At 37.6% G+C, this 18765-nt stretch overlaps 1 protein-coding gene across 5 annotated transcripts in view; it reads left to right on the top strand.

Moving 5' to 3' along the window:
* Positions 1 to 16529, top strand: part of FAT1 (FAT atypical cadherin 1) — a 147638-nt gene extending 131109 nt beyond the window's left edge. For 2 of the 5 annotated variants that reach the window (XM_048848091.2, XM_048848090.2), the window contains exons 19-29: positions 2355 to 3156; positions 4130 to 4261; positions 4372 to 4535; positions 5262 to 5724; positions 6087 to 6240; positions 6528 to 6638; positions 8052 to 8683; positions 9025 to 9162; positions 11422 to 11481; positions 13970 to 14005; positions 15061 to 16529. In XM_048848091.2, coding sequence (XP_048704048.2) covers positions 2355 to 3156; positions 4130 to 4261; positions 4372 to 4535; positions 5262 to 5724; positions 6087 to 6240; positions 6528 to 6638; positions 8052 to 8683; positions 9025 to 9162; positions 11422 to 11481; positions 13970 to 14005; positions 15061 to 15686 — 3318 coding nt within the window. In that variant the 3' untranslated portion in view covers positions 15687 to 16529. Of the gene's footprint in view, positions 1 to 2354; positions 3157 to 4129; positions 4262 to 4371; positions 4536 to 5261; positions 5725 to 6086; positions 6241 to 6527; positions 6639 to 8051; positions 8684 to 9024; positions 9163 to 9629; positions 9684 to 11421; positions 11482 to 13969; positions 14006 to 15060 lie in introns of all 5 variants that reach the window. The other 3 variants (XR_007356394.2, XM_048848092.2, XM_048848093.2) reach the window with 3 other exon arrangements.
* The last annotated feature ends 2236 nt before the right edge of the window (positions 16530 to 18765 follow it).

The raw sequence follows: 18765 nt of genomic DNA, 5'->3' as shown, positions 1-18765 counted from the left end.
GGTAAGAAAAGCATTTGAGGAACACAGATCTTAAAAACAGTCTCTATACATTCCTGCATTACCTAAGGCTTACAGATTCCCTGGATCGAGAGAAAGATAGAGCTCCTTCAGATGCCTCTGTAGAGCTATTCTCTGTGTCAGTCTGTCCCCCAACAGCCTCTGACAATTGATGTTTTTCTGGGGGCCCCCAATTTTCTAGGAGCCCCTGGGCCGAGCATCTATCCATGCCTCCTCCCCCGCAAGACCAGGTGGAGAGGTGGCCAGCTCACTCCTACCCCTCCGCGCCGCACCCCATCATTGCCCGCCCACCCAAATGTCCCCTCCTGCCTACTCCACTGCTGTAACAGCGGGTCCCCAGTATAGGTCGTTTTGGTATCTGTTGCCCTTTTCAAGAACACAACCCCAATGTATACCGGGGACCTGCTGTACCTGAGTCTTGAGTCAGACCAAGGACTTCATCCTGAATCTCCCACATCCCAAGTGCGTACTCTAACTTAGCGAGGGAAAGACTATCCTATAGCCTCGTGGCTAGGGCACCAGGCAGAGCAGGGTTTTGAGGTAGGCTTTTTTGAGGTGTGTATCTCTGGTTTGCACAAAAATTTCCATCCTGGACCTGAGAAACCTTCCTGATTAAAGCACTGTCTGAACTGATACGTTTCCACAAGAAGTTTCTGGCAAAAATGTTGTGGCACAAAATTCCTAACCAGCTCCATTTAAAATACTATCAATATATTTATTTTAAATATAGCCACATTAGTTAATTCTTCTTACTACTTTTTTTCTACATGCCCCTTTGTTCTTTTTTATTCTCTCTCTTTTCTCCATTTTTACCTATCCCCCAGATCTGAATTCTGCCCTTTGTTTTAGAACAACCAGTCAGAAATCTAGGCAAAACCAAACATAACATGTGCTTGAGTCCTGTCTCCTTCTGTAAACATATGGGTTACTAAAAGTCAGCTTTCCAGACATAAGCCCATCTTTCTAAAATAATTATACTATATTAAAATGGTAAATTATTGCATACGTGTAAAACCTTTTTATAATCTTATGTTCAGATTTTCATAAGTTTGGGTTTCTGTTTCTGTATGAAAATATAAAATGATTTTCCTGTGCCTGTCTCCAAGAGCACTAACCCTCTCTAGCAGTAATACAATAACTGTAGGGATACTTTTTACTACAACATAGGATTTTCCTGTGCCACTCTGTATTGTGTGTGCTATTAGAGTTACAATGCTCACATTTGCTGTCTGTGACAGAACTCTGCTCCAGAGAGGTAATGCAAAGAGAAGAACTGAGAAGGGAAGGAAGAGAAAAATGGAAGGGAAAGGAGGGGAGGAGATTATCTCACTCTATTTTTCCTCTCTTTGTATCACAATATGTGTCCTTGTGCTAGAATGGGTTGTAGGTTCGCCGGCATCATGTTTAAAAAAATCTTTGGATTTTGTTGCAGCTAGACAGTCTGATACTGTTGAAGATAATTATTATAGTTATTTGAAGCAAATATCATCACAGGATGTTTTTCTTCATCACAATGACAAATCATGAAACACAATATAATTAAACATAACTTTCTGCCTTTTCAATTTAATGTAATGTTTGGCATTTCACAATTTGGATTTGTTTTAACTGAGGTTCTCCCAATGACTGTATGGAGAAGTGTGTTTGGATGTTTGTTGCATGAATCATTGTGGCTTTGTAGGATATTTCCATGTTTGAAATACAAGAATACTTCAAGCGCCATCTGCTGTCTGAAACCAGCTACTGTGCATTTCTTATTTGTTAACACATACCTGGAAATGCAAAGAAATCTACTCTTATAAACAGTGTATCTGTTTAATCTTTGATTATCTGAATTTTTTTTAGATACTTAGTGAATCACTAGGACTTGAAACTTTATTTCAGATCTTTAGCTTTTCATAGTTGCTGTGATATTATTGCCTGAAAACTATGAATCAGTGGCTAGTATTGTGTAATAGTGTGTTTGGAGCTTCACATTGACAACTTTTCCCCCTATTTTAATAAATAACAGTGACGGTATTAAACAGTGTCCTTGCTGCTTTATCAGTTTAAATTTTATTGCACAGATAATAGAAATACATAAATAATTTCATAATTATATATATAATCTATAATTTTGATTATGAATTATTTACGTTGTTGCTACTAGGTTTTCTCTCAAGCACTGTGTTATGTATGAAACTTTAATAAGGCATCTTCTTATAAGAAAAACAATATATGTTCCTGAATCAGTATCTTGCAAGAGTGTTTTACTCTCTACAGTATAGTAAATGTTTCTGTTAAAAGCTGATGAAACAAAGCAAAAATCCATTCTTTATCTCTCTATTTTCTAATAGGTGGCAGATAATGGAAAACCACAGTTGTCATCTTTGACTTACATTGACATTAGAATTATTGAGGAGAGCATCTATCCTCCAGCAATTCTGCCACTAGAAATCTTTATTACAGCCTTTGGAGACGAATATTCAGGTGGTGTCATTGGGAAAATCCATGCAACAGATCAAGATGTTTATGATACTTTAACATACAGTTTGGATCCCAAGATGGAATCCTTTTTCTCTGTCTCTAGCACAGGTGGTAAACTGATAGCACACAAAAGGCTAGACATAGGACAGTACCTCCTGAATGTCACTGTTACAGATGGAAGATTTACTACTGCAGCTGACATTACAGTGCACATCAGACAAATCACAGAAGACTTGCTAAACCACAGCATTGCTATACGCTTTGCAAACCTCGCTCCTGAAGAATTCATTGGTGACTACTGGCGCAATTTCCAGAGAGCTTTAAGAAATATTTTGGGTGTGAGAAGAAGTGACATACAGATTGTTAGTTTGCAACCCTCTGATCCTCCTTCAAACCTCGATGTACTACTGCTTGTTGAGAAATCTATTAGTTCTCAACATCCAACCAGAATTCTGCTCCAGAAGATAAACTCCTCTGTAGCTGACCTTGAAGAGATCTTAGGTGTCCGGATACTTGACATTTTCCACAAGCTTTGTGCAGGCCTGGATTGTCCTTGGAAATTTTGTGAAGAAAAAGTGACAGTAGACAAGAATTCCATGTCAACCCACAGCACAGCCAGGCTGAGTTTTGTCACTCCACGTCATCACAGAACAGCAGTTTGTCTTTGCAAAGGTAAGGAAAAGATGTACCCTGAAAATAAATGGTATCATTTCAAAAAACCAGAGACATTAATGATACGTTCATTTAATAGTCCAAACACTAAAAATATGCTATAGCCACCATTGACACGATTGCGCCATTTCATGCTAAATAAGAGAAGAATAAGGAAATGATTTCAGGGTAGTTCTTGCCCCACATACAGCTGTCCACATTTTGATAGCTTATCCAGTGTAAACCCATAAGAGGGTTTTTTGTTTCTCAAGCATTCTACTTATTTGTTTTATAAAAGTGAACATCCCATTTTGCAGCCCTACCTTGCTTCATGATTGAAGGCTAGGATAGTTGCCTGTCTTTTGACATGCAAGTCCCCACAAAGCACCTGTCTATCTCCCGGGTGCTGCTTAGAATGTTGCTCCACACAACATCTGGACAGTGCCAGGAGCCTTACCTTCAACTGGGATAGTAAAACATGGCTGCAGAACAAGAGATATCAGGCCGGACCTTTCCTGGAAGTAAATGAAGCTATGCTGATTTACAGCAGGTGCAGATCTGGCCTATGAATCTTAAAAAAAAAAAAAAATAGGTACAGTATTATTTTCTAAAATAACTAAGGTTTTATAGTAGGTGAGGGATCACATCTTTTGATGGCCTTTTTAAAAAAAAAAAAAAAAAAACCTCCACAGTTTGGGGGATTAAAAAAAAAACCACACTAAAATAATATCTATCTGGATTTACCTCAGTAAACAGGCACATTTTTGTTTCAGAGTTTCTGCCGGCAGGAGTTGAAATCATGACTGTTCAGGAATTCCATAGCTACCGAATGTACTTGCTGCCTAGTCTATTTTTCTTGTCAATTACCCAACATAACTACCACTTTACTCTCCCATTGTCTAAAGTTAAGAATTTTGTTTTGTATTTTAAGTTCAAGGTGGTTTTGCTTTAAATTACCATGCCCGAAAAATAAACCACTTGTTCTGTTTTACAGAAGGGAAGTGCCCCCTTGTGAATAATGTGTGTGAAGGAAATTCATGCCCCGAAGGTACTGAATGTAAAGCAGATCTTAAGGAAGGAAAGTACACCTGTGTTTGCCATAGTGACAAACCTGGCCAGTGTCATGGTGAGATTTTAATTCTGATAAGTCTTTGGATAAGTCTGCAGTACTTTGAAAGGGAACTTTGGCTTTAATCTTGTGTTTAAATCGTTTCATGCTTGTCTATCTTTTTTAAGCATCAGTTGGTTCATCGGTGACATTTACTGGGAGCAGCTATGTAAAATATCGTCTCTTGGAAAATGAAAACAAAGAGGAAATGAAGCTCACAATGAGGCTTAGAACATATTCAACCCATGCAGTTGTCATGTATGCCCGAGGAACAGACTATAGTATCTTAGAGGTATATTATAATCTACCATTGCATAGATCTCTACCTCAGAGTTTGCTTTTACATCAGCCGAATTAAAAGATATTTTTATTACCAGAGTTTAAAGATTTAATAATTCCACCATTGCAGAATTCTCATAATGACTATTGCCTTCAAAGTAAAAAAATTTGTTATTTATCCAGATGACAGCAAACATTTAGCAAAAGATTTTTTAATGTGTAATAATTCCTTTTCTTTAATAAAACTGATCCTTCGCTCTTGTTGCAGCTGATGGTATTTGTCTAAAACTATCAACTTTAAAATAAGGATCAGTCTTTTTTTTAAATATACTGATATATCATACAGAAACGATATTTAAGATATATTCTTGAAACAGCTCCCAAGTGGGAACATTGAAGAGGGAGACCCTGGTTCTTCAAACAGTCTGTCATGTCCTTTACCACAGGAAAAAATAAAGACAAAGTAAAGCACACACATTTTAATTAAGCCAGACAAAGAGCCATATGCGCAATGATTCATCATCATCATCATGAATGTGTTTGAAATATAACATCAATAAACCTGCCGTATGAACATCTAATAATGCTTTGTCATTTCTTTAACATAATTGGAAACCTCTACTGGCATAAATATTTAGCATATTTGCTTAAGGTGACAGTGTTGGTTGATTGTCACAGAGTAACAGAAAAGCTAATGATATGTTGGTGTTTATTCTGTTTTTGTTTTTCCCCTATATAGATTCACCATGGGAGGCTACAATATAAATTTGACTGTGGCAGTGGTCCTGGCATTGTCTCAGTTCAGAGTATTCAGATTAATGATGGTCATTGGCATTCAGTGTCTCTTGAAGTGGATGGAAACTATGCCCGGCTGGTTCTAGACAGGGTGCACACGGCATCTGGTACTGCTCCTGGCACGCTTAGAACACTAAACCTAGATAACCATGTGTTTTTTGGTGGACATGTTCGGCAACAAGGTACAAGGCATGGGAGGAGTCCACAGGTCAGCAATGGTTTCAGAGGATGTATGGATTCCATTGTACTTAATGGGCAAGAGCTACCACTAAACAGTAAACCGCGGAATTATGCACATATGGAAGAATCTGTAGATGTATCTCCTGGATGTTTACTGATTGCTACTGAAGGCTGTTCAGGCAGTCCTTGCCAGAATGGAGGCATATGTAATCCACTGCCCAATGGAGGTAGGCTTTATTTATTCTTTTGCTGGTTGTTTTAAGTCACTTTTCCAATCCTCTGATCCTGGGCCAGCTGGAGATGCCCCCGGAGGAATTTTTAAGTTTTTTCTAAGAGGGTTGTTGAGTGGTTGTGGGTTCTGGAATTGTTTATATTGCTATTAACAAATATTGTCTCTATCCAAATGCCATTTCATGTTGTTTTTTCTATTTGTCTGATTAAAAAACTTGAGAAGTTAGACTTCCTTTCCCTTCAAAGGAGATACTGACTGCAAACCCTGCTCCTTCTCCCTCCCTCTCCTCCCCTCCCCCCCCCCCCCCGGTAAGTTTGAAATGGTAGATTCTTTGATACAGTGTTTGCTTGATTTTAGGTTATTATTGCAAGTGTGCTGCTTTGTTTATGGGAACCCATTGTGAAGTGAGTGTCAATCCATGTGCCTCCAATCCTTGCCTTTATGGTGGCACTTGTATTTCGGTCAGTGATGATTTTGTCTGCCAATGCAGAGGACAGTACAGTGGTCAGAGGTACGTCTTCATTGTTATAAAAATGCAGTCATTACATTCAATAACTATACTCTTCATATAAATGTATAATGTGGTACTGTAACAAGAATGCCTCTGGGGTCCTACAATATAAATAAGAGTCTGTATATCCTCTCCCATTTACTTATTTAGGGCCTGACCCTGTGAGGACACCTTTGTGTCCACTGAAGTCAGATGAAGTTGATGGCACCCAACACCTTACAGGATCAGGCCTGTAGTTTGTACCACTTATGGGAAGTAGTAATTTATACATTTTTTTCCCTTTCCAGGTGTCAGTTGGGTCCATATTGCAAAGATAACCCTTGCAAAAACAGTGGCAAGTGTATTGATAGTTTGGATGGGCCCGTTTGTGAGTGTGAGGCTGGTTTTCGTGGAGAAAGGTTAGTAGCTTTGTACATCTGGTTATATTTACAGTTTTAGCAACATTACTTTTATTAGCACATAGCTGATTCGTACAAACATAAGAACGTTTAGCCTGGGCCAGAACCCTTAGAATTTCGTAACAATGAAAAAAAAAATTGCAGGAGGATTCTGTCACTCAGATTTAATTATGCTCAGTATTTCCCACCCTTAATAGTTCTAAAATAGGTGATTACCTTGTATGCACAATGTTTATATCTTACTCAAGTACACATTAGAGGTATATCTGGATTCCTTCATGATAAATACTGTCCAGAATATTAAAACTTCAAAGCTCTCATAGTAGTACATCACAATGCAAACAACATAAATTTGGAAGCTGTATTCTTTGCACATTTGATCATTGTAACCGCACTGTCTTAAGAGAAGAGAATTTCTTTTAGGACTGTCTTTTCCATATCAGCCTAGTGTTGAATTTATAGACCTAATTTCCCTTCCTCTTGGGAGGAGGAAAGACTCATCAGTATGTTAATATTTTCAGTTTGTACATTTGTAAATAAGGAAGCACTAACATTTTTGTATCAGGATCAAAAGAGGCAGTTTTATCCTAATCTGTTTTTAATCAACTTATGCCTTCATGGAAAATTGAAAATGTCATTTGCAGTTCATTCTGTAAACTCCGGCAATGTGTTTTCCTTATTCACACTATATTTCAGTTGTTTCCGAGCAAATTGCTCAGAAACATAATTTTGCAGCAGCTTGGCAGCAAAAAGCATTAGAACTTCCCTATCCCACCTCAAGCATGGGTTCTCCTGCTATTTGCAACATAAGGTGCTGCTCAGCATAAATAAGGATGGCCAAATCTTGCCCAAATAAAATAGTTTTTCATCTTGACACAATCAATTAAAGTGACATGCCCAACACATATAAGGAGGCATGAAGCTGACAGTTGAAGATCCAGCTCCTCCAGTGGGATTCACTTATTCAGAAACCTGTACCTATGTGGAATGCTTAGGGGTTCACATCAGTAGATCCCATTATGGGATAAGGGTTTAGGGACTCGGAATCTACTTTGGAAATAGACAAAGCAGTTCAGATAATATGTTGATGGTACAAGGTAGAAATAGTGAAGAAAATTTGGTGTCTCAGCCTTGTCATCTTTGAAATGCTTATATTTTAGGAAAGTGTAAAATGGATTCCCCCTTTTATTATTTTGGAGGGAAACAGCAGTGAAAAAATTCAGATAAAAGTGGTATCTGTACTCTGCAAAATAAAGACTCACATAAGAAAACAATATAATAGAAATTGTTCAGTAAAATGTAAATTCCGTATATTAAAAAAGAAAACAAACCTACAACTGCTGAGTACTAGGAGTTTCATGTAGTATTAGTTAAGTAGCATCAATGTTCACTATTATTTCTCTACTCTGGCAGGTGCCTGACTGATGTTGATGAATGCACAGAAAACCCATGTCTCAATGGTGCCCTTTGTGAGAACACACATGGCTCATATCATTGCAATTGTAGCCATGGATTTGGAGGAAAATATTGTGCAGAGATTGTTCTCAATAAATATGTTTCAACGTCTTGGAACATTAGCTTAGCAGAAGTAATCGGAATTATTGTTTTCATAGCGGGAATCTTATTATTAGTTGGGATTTTTGTTTTCTGCCGCAAACTGATCAGTAGAAAGAAGAAACGCCAGCCAGAGTCTGAAGATAAACACCTGGGAACAACAACAGCTTTCTTGCAAAGACCATATTTTGATTCAAAACTGAATAAGAACATTTACTCAGACATCCCACCCCAGGTGCCTGTTCGTCCCATTTCTTATACTCCAAGCATTCCAAGTGACTCCAGGAACAATCTTGATAGGAATTCTTTTGAGGGATCGACCATCCCAGAGCATCCGGAGTTTAGTACCTTTAACCCAGATTCTGTACATGGCCACCGAAAGGCAGTAGCTGTCTGCAGTGTGGCACCTAACTTGCCTCCCCCACCTCCGTCTAACTCTCCTTCAGACAGTGACTCAATTCAGAAACCTAGCTGGGATTTTGATTATGACAGTAAGCAATCTTCTTTTGTTAAAATATATTTGTGGTACAACTATATTTAGAATTCAGAGTTTGAGTCTGTAGTACTGATATAGGGCTATGAGTTTATGAATGTGTTTTACACAAAGATAAAATATTGAGTCCATTAGATTTTATTGTAAACAGCAGGACACAAGATGCATCACGTATGAGGAACAGTTTACACGGATATATTTTACTGGTTATGGGAGTTGCCTTTTGCTCTGAGGTTTTGTCACAAATACTTTCAGACTGCTGAGGGGCATTAATTTTTATGAAGATGTTCAATCCAGAGTATACTAATTTTGTGATGTTACATTTCTTTTTGCTTTCAGCTAAAGTAGTAGATCTTGATCCTTGCCTTTCAAAGAAGCCTCTGGAGGAAAAGGCCTCTCATCCTTACAGCACTAGAGAAAGTATGTCTGAGGTCCAGTCCCTTAGCTCCTTCCAGTCAGAGTCATGTGATGACAATGGTATGTAATGCCTAATCATTCTTTTCTATTGCTCACACTCATTTGTTCCCTCCCTGCCTGTCACCACATATAGATGTATATCGTTATCTATATCCATAGATAGATAGATTTTATGTAATACATACTTTACTTTATTGGTTAGTTCCTGAAGGCTACTTAAACCTGTAAAATTAAATAAGTGTTTCAGCTGTATTACATTTCATGTTAAGAATTGTATCCTGACAAAATATTTATTCCACTGTAAAATACTAACAATGACAAATTCAGAATTAGGTGTTTGGTGTTGATAGGAAGTACAAAAGTTTCTTGATATACGTAATCATTGGTTACAAGTTTATCCATATCTGCTCTATAAAAAATTAGCCTCTGCACAAGTGTAGTTTTAGCTTTGACATTCAGCTTTCAGTAAAACTTTTTGGTGTTACAGTTTCATTTGTTTCCTTTTTTTTTTCTTGCTGCGGCCTCAGCTCCCATATGGATCAGATCAATACTGAGTGAGAGCAGAGTTTAAGGGACTGCTTGTAAGTTTGATTATATTAGTAATGAAGGAAGTTGTGCAAAAGGGATTTTGCTGTAGAAGTATAGTAGTAATTATCTGGCTTTTGTCGTGACCAGATATGAATATATAGAAAACCTCCGTATATCAAAAACATGCCAATGTTATTCTATAATCATTGTAAATGGTATTTTGATGGTGACTCTGGGCAACCAAAAATTACTCAGTGAACTTAATTTTCAATCTTTGCTTTTTACTAATTGGGAAGCTTTCACTCAATTTTATTTTCGTTCTAATTACAGACACTTTTTGCTTTTATATGAACACATCATTTTTATTTACAAAGTTTCAAGGTTAAGGAAAATGGTTGAACACGGTTTTCGAAATGGATAGTAACCTTACCTGTGTCAACAAATCCAAAATGATTAAATTAAGATGTCTGTTTATGTATCTACTTGAGCTTTCTTAATTACTTAGGAACAAACTAAGTTCTACTTCTCACCAAAGTAGAATGATGTTGTCTTTTTATTAGTGTGAAGTTGTGTGTATCAGTGGTATATATTAGAGCTCATCAAAGTAAAATGATATCCAGTCTATTGGCAAAATGCTGAGACATATGTAAGCAGGTATTATATTTTTAAACTTCTGTTTTCATTAAAAAGCAAGCCGCTGTTGAATTAATGGCACTCTTCACCTCATAATTTCCAAATATCTTTGCCCAGAATTTCAATCACATATTAATGAGAAAGTGATTGGTTAAAGGTAGATGTGAAAGGTACCATATGTCAAGTAATATCTTGCATGGAGTAATGAAGGCAGTGAAAATGTAGTTATAGGGGAGAGACTAACCTTTAATCCACTTTAAGCCATTGAGGCAGACAAAACTCCCATTGGCTTGAGTAGGAGTTCTAGACATGAAGCAACGGCAAGTCTGGACCTTCGTTTAGAACAGTTTTGGCCAGAACAGTAGTCATATATAATGTGTATATGAGGTAGAATCTGACTTTGCAAGAGTACTTCCTTTTTCTCCTGGTCCTTTTCCCCTCCCTAGGCAGAGAGCACACACACAAACAGTCTAGTAAGCTTTTTGTTTTCATTTATATTCTTGTTTGTTTGTTTCTTTTTTTTTAAGTAGAATAGTATTGTGACACTGATTTGGCATTGCAAGTGCTAAGGCCTTTGAAATTCAGCTATGCACAAGACCACTTAACTTACTAGTGCAGCTTGCTACAATAAAAACACATTGCTCAGGTAAAATATAGATACTTGGTATTTTCCTTGTTCATTCTCTTTTATATCCTTTTATATTTCAGTCCCATTTCATTGGAAGATTCCCCAACAATTTTTGGTTTTAAAGTGGAATATATATATATATATATATGTATTATGGGAGCCCTAGTTCAATACCCTTAACCTCCCCATTGGTGTCCTTTAGAAAAGTCCATTTTATAATCTTTCTAGAATAAGTACCACAGCTACAGTCATTTGGTGACCCAACATTTCAGAAATTCCTATCTAACCAAAGGAACCCTGTGCATAAATTATTTGGTTTCAGGTCTAACTATGGTATCAAATTGCCTTTATACAGAAGAATAAATTAAAGATTATATATATATATAATTTAATATTACATTGTTATTTGTTAAGGTAGTAAAGCACTGAAAACTTATTTTTATTGTGATGTCTTTATATACATGTATGTTGTTTAAATTGATACTAACTATAGGTTTGTTTTAATTTGCTCCTTCCGTACCATTTACAAGCTTCCATAGTGACTGTAATACACCTTGTCAATGCTGTTGTTGACTCGGTGGAAAAAGAAGGTATATATGTGTTTTCACTTTTTTATTTACTGCTTTGGCAGAATATTGCATGTTTTTGTCTTGTAGTAATGTGGTAGTAAAGTAGATGGGCAATTATGAAATGTTGTTTACTGATCAAAAAATGTGTGTATTTTTAGTAGCGTCTGTTTTCCTGTGTGTTGTATATATTCTCAGTACAGATATATAAAATGTCTGTACAATTTTTCAAATGTGAGTGCCTAAATTTAGGCACCTAACAAAATTTGGCCTGTTTTTCGGAGGTGCCTCCTCTGCACAAATACCTGTGCAGCGGGTCAGGCACAATCCTAGTCCTTATAGGCTTGTTACGTAAGGCTCTAGCATGTAGACAGGGTGGGAAGAGAAGGCTGCCATGGGCTAGTTGTCCTTCAAAACCATGTAACAGAGCTGGGCCAGCAGTGAGGGGATTTGGCACACATTGCACCAAGTAAAGGGGAGCGGTGGGACTCGTGCATTCCAGTTGGCATTTTGCCTGCCTTAGGCACAATGGGCTTGATTCAAAGCCCTTTGAAGTCTGTGAGAATCAGACCACTGACATTAGTGGTCTTTGGATCTGGGCCAGTGCACAGCCGCTATTCTCATCCTCACACACAAACACAACTTTCAATAATGTAATTATTTACGCTCAGTAATCTCCAGAAGATACAAAACATTGCCAATGAGTCTGTCAGACTCTTTGGTATATTGAGAATCTGTAACACAAAGACTGCTTTCCTTATAAAATGATGTGCTCAAAATATTGACTGTGGATCAAATCCCAGGCCCTTGCTTTGTGGCTGTGGAGGTCCCCCTACATGCAAAACCAAGGTATTTCTGGTGTGAGAGCTGGATAGTCGAGGTAGGGACTAGATAGTCAAGTCCATGCAGGAGTGCGTACCCTATGTACTGCATGGAATCCCATTTCAGACCTGTTGCCTTCAGCAGGCCAGAGGATCCAATGGAATGCAAATAACCCATTCCTTCCCATCCCCTCCATGGATTTGCAGAGGCTGATTTAGGCACTGGACTGAAATAGAATCCAGGGATCAGCTACTGAGAAAAAGTTTATTCCTGCCCCTCTGATTATTCCATATTCCTTAATTTGAAAGGAAGTATTACGCTTTCCTAGAAAGGATTTATCAGTTAAACCCTTGCTCAGAGTGAAGCCACCTCTAGAATATAAAATTGTTTATTGTAGCTGTGGCTGCCATTTGAATTATTGCCCTATAAAAACTGAGTACTGTCTAGTATTTATAGTAAATATATAAACAGAAGGGCAAGTAGATTAAAGCAAAGACTTCCCCTTCTAATTACAAGTGCCAGGAAAACATTTCACTAGTATACTTTTCCAGTGCTTGATCAAAGGTTTTCAAAATCACAGTGTATTCCACATATAAATGGGCAGGGTTGTGAGAATGGGTGGGAAGAAACCTTTGAAAAAATTAGATTAATGCAATTTTTGTGGTTCTAATGGTTAGAAATGAGAAAAGTTGATGTTTGTGGGATTTTTATTTGGAGTTACAAGTGATCTGAACAGTCGCCAAGTATCAAGATAAGATGGAGAGATGCAGACATTTAGTACCCTTTAAAACAATTCTTCAGAGACTCAGGTTTTTATTTTTAATCATTTAATATTTTACCTGGGTTGATATTTTAACTACCCTGAAGCTTCACCAAATACCCTGCAAATGTACATCTTCTCTCTGCATTTAGTGATAGACTTGTGCTTAAAAAGAAAACCCAGAGCTGTTTGTAAGAAGAACTATATATAAAACCATGCAGAACAAAGAAGCAATTATCAGGCCAAATCCTGCCACCCTTATTCAGTTAAAACTCCCAAAAATTACTTTAATGGGAGTTTTGCCTAAGCAAGGACTGATTTTTGCCTTTGCTCAGCAGTATCTTGAGAAGTTTCTAAATTTCTATTCATTCTCTCTTTCCCCATGTTCTCATAATCCATTTCTCTAAGGTAGGCTCTCCAGCCCTTCTAGATTCAACAGGACAGGAAGCAAATTTTGTATAACTTAGGGTAGGTCTATACTGTAATTATAAACCTGCAGCTGGCCTGAGCCAGCTGACTTGGCCTCATGAGGCTCAGGCTTAAGGAGCTGTTTAATTGCGCTCAGGTTGGGCTCAGGCTGGAGCCTGGGTTCTAGGACCCTGCAGTGTGGGAGGGTTCCAGAGCCAGTTCTGCAGCTGGAGTCCAAACACCAACACCGTAAATCAATTAAACAGCCCCTTTGTCTGAGTCCCGCAAGCCCAAGTCATCTGTCACCGGCCAGCCACAGGTGTCTTTGCAGTGTAGACATGCCCTTAATGGCAGATTTGCCCTCCCCAATATTATAATAGAGAAAAATAAGGGAGCGTAGCATGTCCATCAGAAGCAGCACATGCTGTACAGCTGTTATTTGTGTGCCTTCACATTAGTTCACCTATTTGATTCCTAATTCAAATGTTTTCTCCTTTTTTCTTCTCACTTTGCCATCTAAAGAGTCTTTTGCTGTTCCTGACCTCAGCAATTCAAGAGGTGACTTCTGCATGTTGTTGTTCATTGATATTCACTTAACTCTTTGTTAATATTTGGTTTTAATACTCACCTTCAGTTGTTTGCTGTGTATTTGTTTTCAGTAATTACTATTTATTTGCTAGACTTTGCATCTTATTTAGATCCTGTAACATTTTTCCTTTTTAGTGCCTATCTGAAAAGTAAAAAGGCTTTAAACTGAGTGGTCTTTTCCACCGTTGATACTAGTTTGGCTTCCAGTCTCTAATGGAGCATTTTATAGTTACTCAGAAAAAAAGCTTACAAACAGGGAGCAGTTCTGTTATTTATGCATGATAAATTTAATCTTGTGATTTTGTTTTTATGTTTGAATGCAAATGTCTTTACTAATTGAGATGAAAAGGTTTTACATATATGTGTAATAATTATATGCTGCAGGATTCCATTAATGAAAAAGTCATAGGGTTGAAGGACAGTAATTAGTGGAATCAGTATGTTAATCTTAAGTAGAATGGTAAAGTTACTTTAAACCGTCTATATACTTTACCAAACATAGATTACTACTCTTAGTAGGAAACACAAGGTTTATATATGCTAAATATATATATTCATAGGAAAAAAGACTACTGATATTAGTGTAATCAGTAACTACACAACAAATGTTGTTCCGCAGGAATTTAGGTTCCTCAGGGAGGCTGTTTTGGTTATTTTATTTTATTTTTTTTTAACCAAAAGAATGATTGCATACCATTGTGTGTGTCGGTACATCTCATATGTGAACTGCAGCACCTCCCACTTTTGGAGAGATGTTCAAAATATTAAAACTCTAAATGTGGGCAAAATAATAAAATATCTAATGCATGGCGTACTATGAAGTTGTTTTGTGTTAAATGTCTTTGTGAAACCAGGAGCAGATTGCTCCAGAAGTAATTAACATAAGTTATGTCCTTATTACTAGTGGTCATGTTGTCTTCAGTACAGTGTGTTGATTTTCCAGTACAAGTATACTTTGAGGGCAAAATACTAATACTGCTTTTTTTAAAAAAAAAAAAAAAAAAAAAAAACACTTCACACTGCAGGTTATCACTGGGATACATCAGATTGGATGCCAAGTGTTGAACTGCCAGGTATCCAGGAGTACCCGAATTATGAGGTGGTTGAAGAGCCAGCTCCCCTTTACACAGATCCAAATGCCATTGATACAGATTACTATCCTGGAGGCTATGACATAGAAAGCGATTTCCCACCTCCACCTGATGACTTTCCTGCACCTGATGAGCTCCCACCATTACCACCAGAATACAGTGACCAGTTTGAATCAATACAGCCACCCAGAGACATGCCAGCGGTGAGCAGCTTGGGTTCTTCTACAAGAAGCAGACAGAGGTTCAACCTTAATCAATACCTTCCCCATCACTACCCAGCAGATATGTCAGAACCTCAGAACACAACCAGTGGAGTCAACAGTAATTATAGAGAACCTTATGCTCCTTACACTTTAGGGTACAATAGAGACTTCGAAACACCCACTGTAGACAACATGTCCCTGTCTGTGTACACTTCCACGGCTTCGTGCTCCGATGTGTCAGCATGCTGTGAAATGGGGTCTGAGGTAATGATGAGTGACTATGAGAGTGGAGATGATGGCCACTTTGAAGACGTGACAATTCCTCCACTTGATTCCCAACAACATACAGAAGTCTGACACTCACGCTCAACAAAAGTGCCTAGGCTTTAACGAATTTTAAGGATTCTCGAGGAGCTTTTTTTTCCTTAGCAGCAGTGCTTGACCGCTTTTGTTTAGTGAGCTAAAACTGGCATGGCTGCACTGGATCATGCAGCTCATTTCAACATATTAGCCTATTTCCATTTCCTGACCTACTGTAATTGGACAGATCAAAGGTTTCCATTGGCTGTGCCATTTCTGAAAGTGTTTTTTGTACTCACTTTGTCTGTTAAAGAAATTTAAAAAAAACAAACGACATACCACTTCACCATGTTAGCATGATACATGTATTTATATAGTTCTAATGCAAATTAATTTTCTCCAATCTTTTTTGTAAATTTTATGTACAGTTTTGATTTTAATAGTTTTAACTAGATTTTGTAGATATTTTGTGAATTTATTTTCCACTGAATCTAGTGGTGTTAGTGTGCCATTAAACTAGCACCCTGACTATTATTATAATCAGGGCTTCACTGTATGTTTGTTTGTTCATTTCTTCCCTCTGAGGTTTGGCATTTCATTATAAGGATTTCAGCATGTTCATGTGATTCCAGCTGTACATAGGTTAGACGAGATCTGATATTTTCTGGGTCAGATATATGGAAATGTCTTAAAGGGGTTGCTGTATTTTAGAATTGTAAACATTTTCCCCTTCTTGGAAAGTGTGTTGGGGACCCTCTGCATACCTGTTTAGAACCAAACCCACCACGACACAGGTTTTATAGTGTCTGTATATTTGTGATGCAATGGTCTTGTAAAGGTTTCTACTGAAAACTATCATTAGCCAGTCTTTCTTACTGACAATAAATTATTAATAAAATACTTTAGCTTTCCTCTGTGTATCTGTTATGTATTATGCAAAAAAGGGCAAGGCATTCAGTGCAGCTTTTTTGAAATCTCTCTTTATTTTGTACTGTGTAATATTGGCTCCAAGCAGCACATTTTCCTTCTTCAAAAATCAAACTGCAGTTATGTCAGATGCCCACTAGATGGGAGTGTGCGGCTCCTTACTGTTTTTGTTTTGCTTTTCAAAAGAAATCTGGCTGGTATGAATAAACATAGGTACAAAACTTAAGTAGCCTTCTCACTAGTTCACGTTTTCTTTTGAAAACAGATTTGAAGTAATTGAATTACGAAATGTCTACATTGTGAAGCATTTAAACCCACAGCAAAAAATACATATAAAAAGCTTCGGAAGATTGCTAAGTATTTTTCACAAGCAACTTTTTTCCTGTATCATACATGCAACTTCTTACAAGTGTTGCCAAAAGAGTGCATCTGCTTTTTGGTTATTTTGTTTTCTTTCCTGCTAATTCACTTCCACTGTTTGATGTTCCAGTGTTATTTCCTGCAGACCCTGCTGTGTTAAGCACTATGTCACTGAAGAAAAAAATCTACTACTGAAATATTCATTATTGCATCATAGTTGGCTCAAAATATTTGACTTTGATAAATATAAAATGTCTGCAAGGAAAGAAATGTGCCATGGTAGAACTAGCTACTTTGTTTGTACTTATTTATTTATTGCTCTGTATTTGTTTATAGAACTAGAAAGGAGTTTGAAAAACAGAAGGGCCAGTTGTTTCTGGTACAGAATAGGTGCACAGGTGGGGAGAGGAAGCAAGATGCTTCTCTGCCCCTTGAAGAAGGAACCTTCCCTCCATGTACCCCAAGGGGCTCAATCCACACTTAAGGAAGTGGGGAAGGGGCTGGGCCAAAGTACCCCGCTCTGCTCCTGGCCTGGTGAACAGAGGGAAGTTGGCTGCACCATCCCCATAGATGATATGCCTGCACACTCCCCTGTGTGCCAGCGAGCATTGGGACAATGCAGCTCTACACCTTTGCCAACATGAGCTAGTGACTAAATGTTGCAATCTGGCCCTACGTAACCGTGCTGTCAGAGATAATACCACTCACTGACATACGTATAAGATGGGCAAATGAAAGGGAAATGTAAAAACATATAAATAAAACTATCAGCCCAATGCTGGGCTGTAGTCAAAAAAGCAAACAGGGATGAAATGCAAAATGAGAAGGTGATGCTATTATTGTACAAAGCACTTGTTACATCTCATTGGAATGTTAAGTGGTGTATTGGTCACTGCAATACACAGCACTACACAGGATCTTATTGCCATGGGGTTTGCCTGAATTCTTATTGAAGTAAATGGGAGTCTTTCCAATCAATGATTGCAGCGTGTTGGGTTGGGTCCATACATAGGATGCAGTTTAGGGTAATAAAGATTATGTTGGAAAAGAAGAGACTTCAAGGTGACCTTATGGAGGTTTTAGAAAATATACACATAAATTATGGACATAAATTGTATCCCATGGGGTGGGGCTTTCAAAATCTAATGAACATCATTTGAAAATTTAGGAACTCATTAGTAAATATGGAATATAGCAATATTATATGCAAAGGTTATTTATCATGTAATAATTTACACTAATACAATGCAATTGCAGTTGAAAGTGTAAATAAACGAGAATTATAGTAGATTTTTTGTATGACATAGTGAAAAAGCAGGAGACTGAGATTAAGATAAATCAAATAAAGGACTGGGATGTTGGATCAGATGGCCTTTTTCCTTTACATCTCTTCTTATGAGAAAAGAACTGTGATATAACAATTATTTCAAATAACATTGTTAATAAAAGCATCTGTTTATTAAATGGCTTAGAGTTGTTAATAAATCTTGTGTTGAGAAGCTGATTGGGAAGTTTACTGGTGCAATCTTTAATAAACTGGGACAGTATTTTGGGTCAGTCCCTGACTGTCCTATTAATGGTAAAACCAGTGACAGTTTTTGCTCAGGATTGCTTAGTGGTTGGTTCTCTGTAGGATTCAACGTTGAAAGTTAACCAGCATGGGACCCTGTCAGTGTGAGGAAAACATAATTCTGTGCAAACTAAAGCTGCTTCCTAATTGGCATGACCCCAGTAGAAGGGAGAGGTGACAATCTGTCTAATATACTAGACTGACATTTTCTTAAACAACTGAAACAGAACAAAAATGGTGAGCAAGATCAAAGGGTTGATATAAATGGGAGCATACATT

Source organism: Caretta caretta, chromosome 4 (genome assembly GCF_965140235.1).
Source record: "Caretta caretta isolate rCarCar2 chromosome 4, rCarCar1.hap1, whole genome shotgun sequence".
Lineage (NCBI taxonomy): Eukaryota > Metazoa > Chordata > Testudines > Cheloniidae > Caretta > Caretta caretta.
This window is presented reverse-complemented; position numbering and strand designations above follow the sequence as displayed.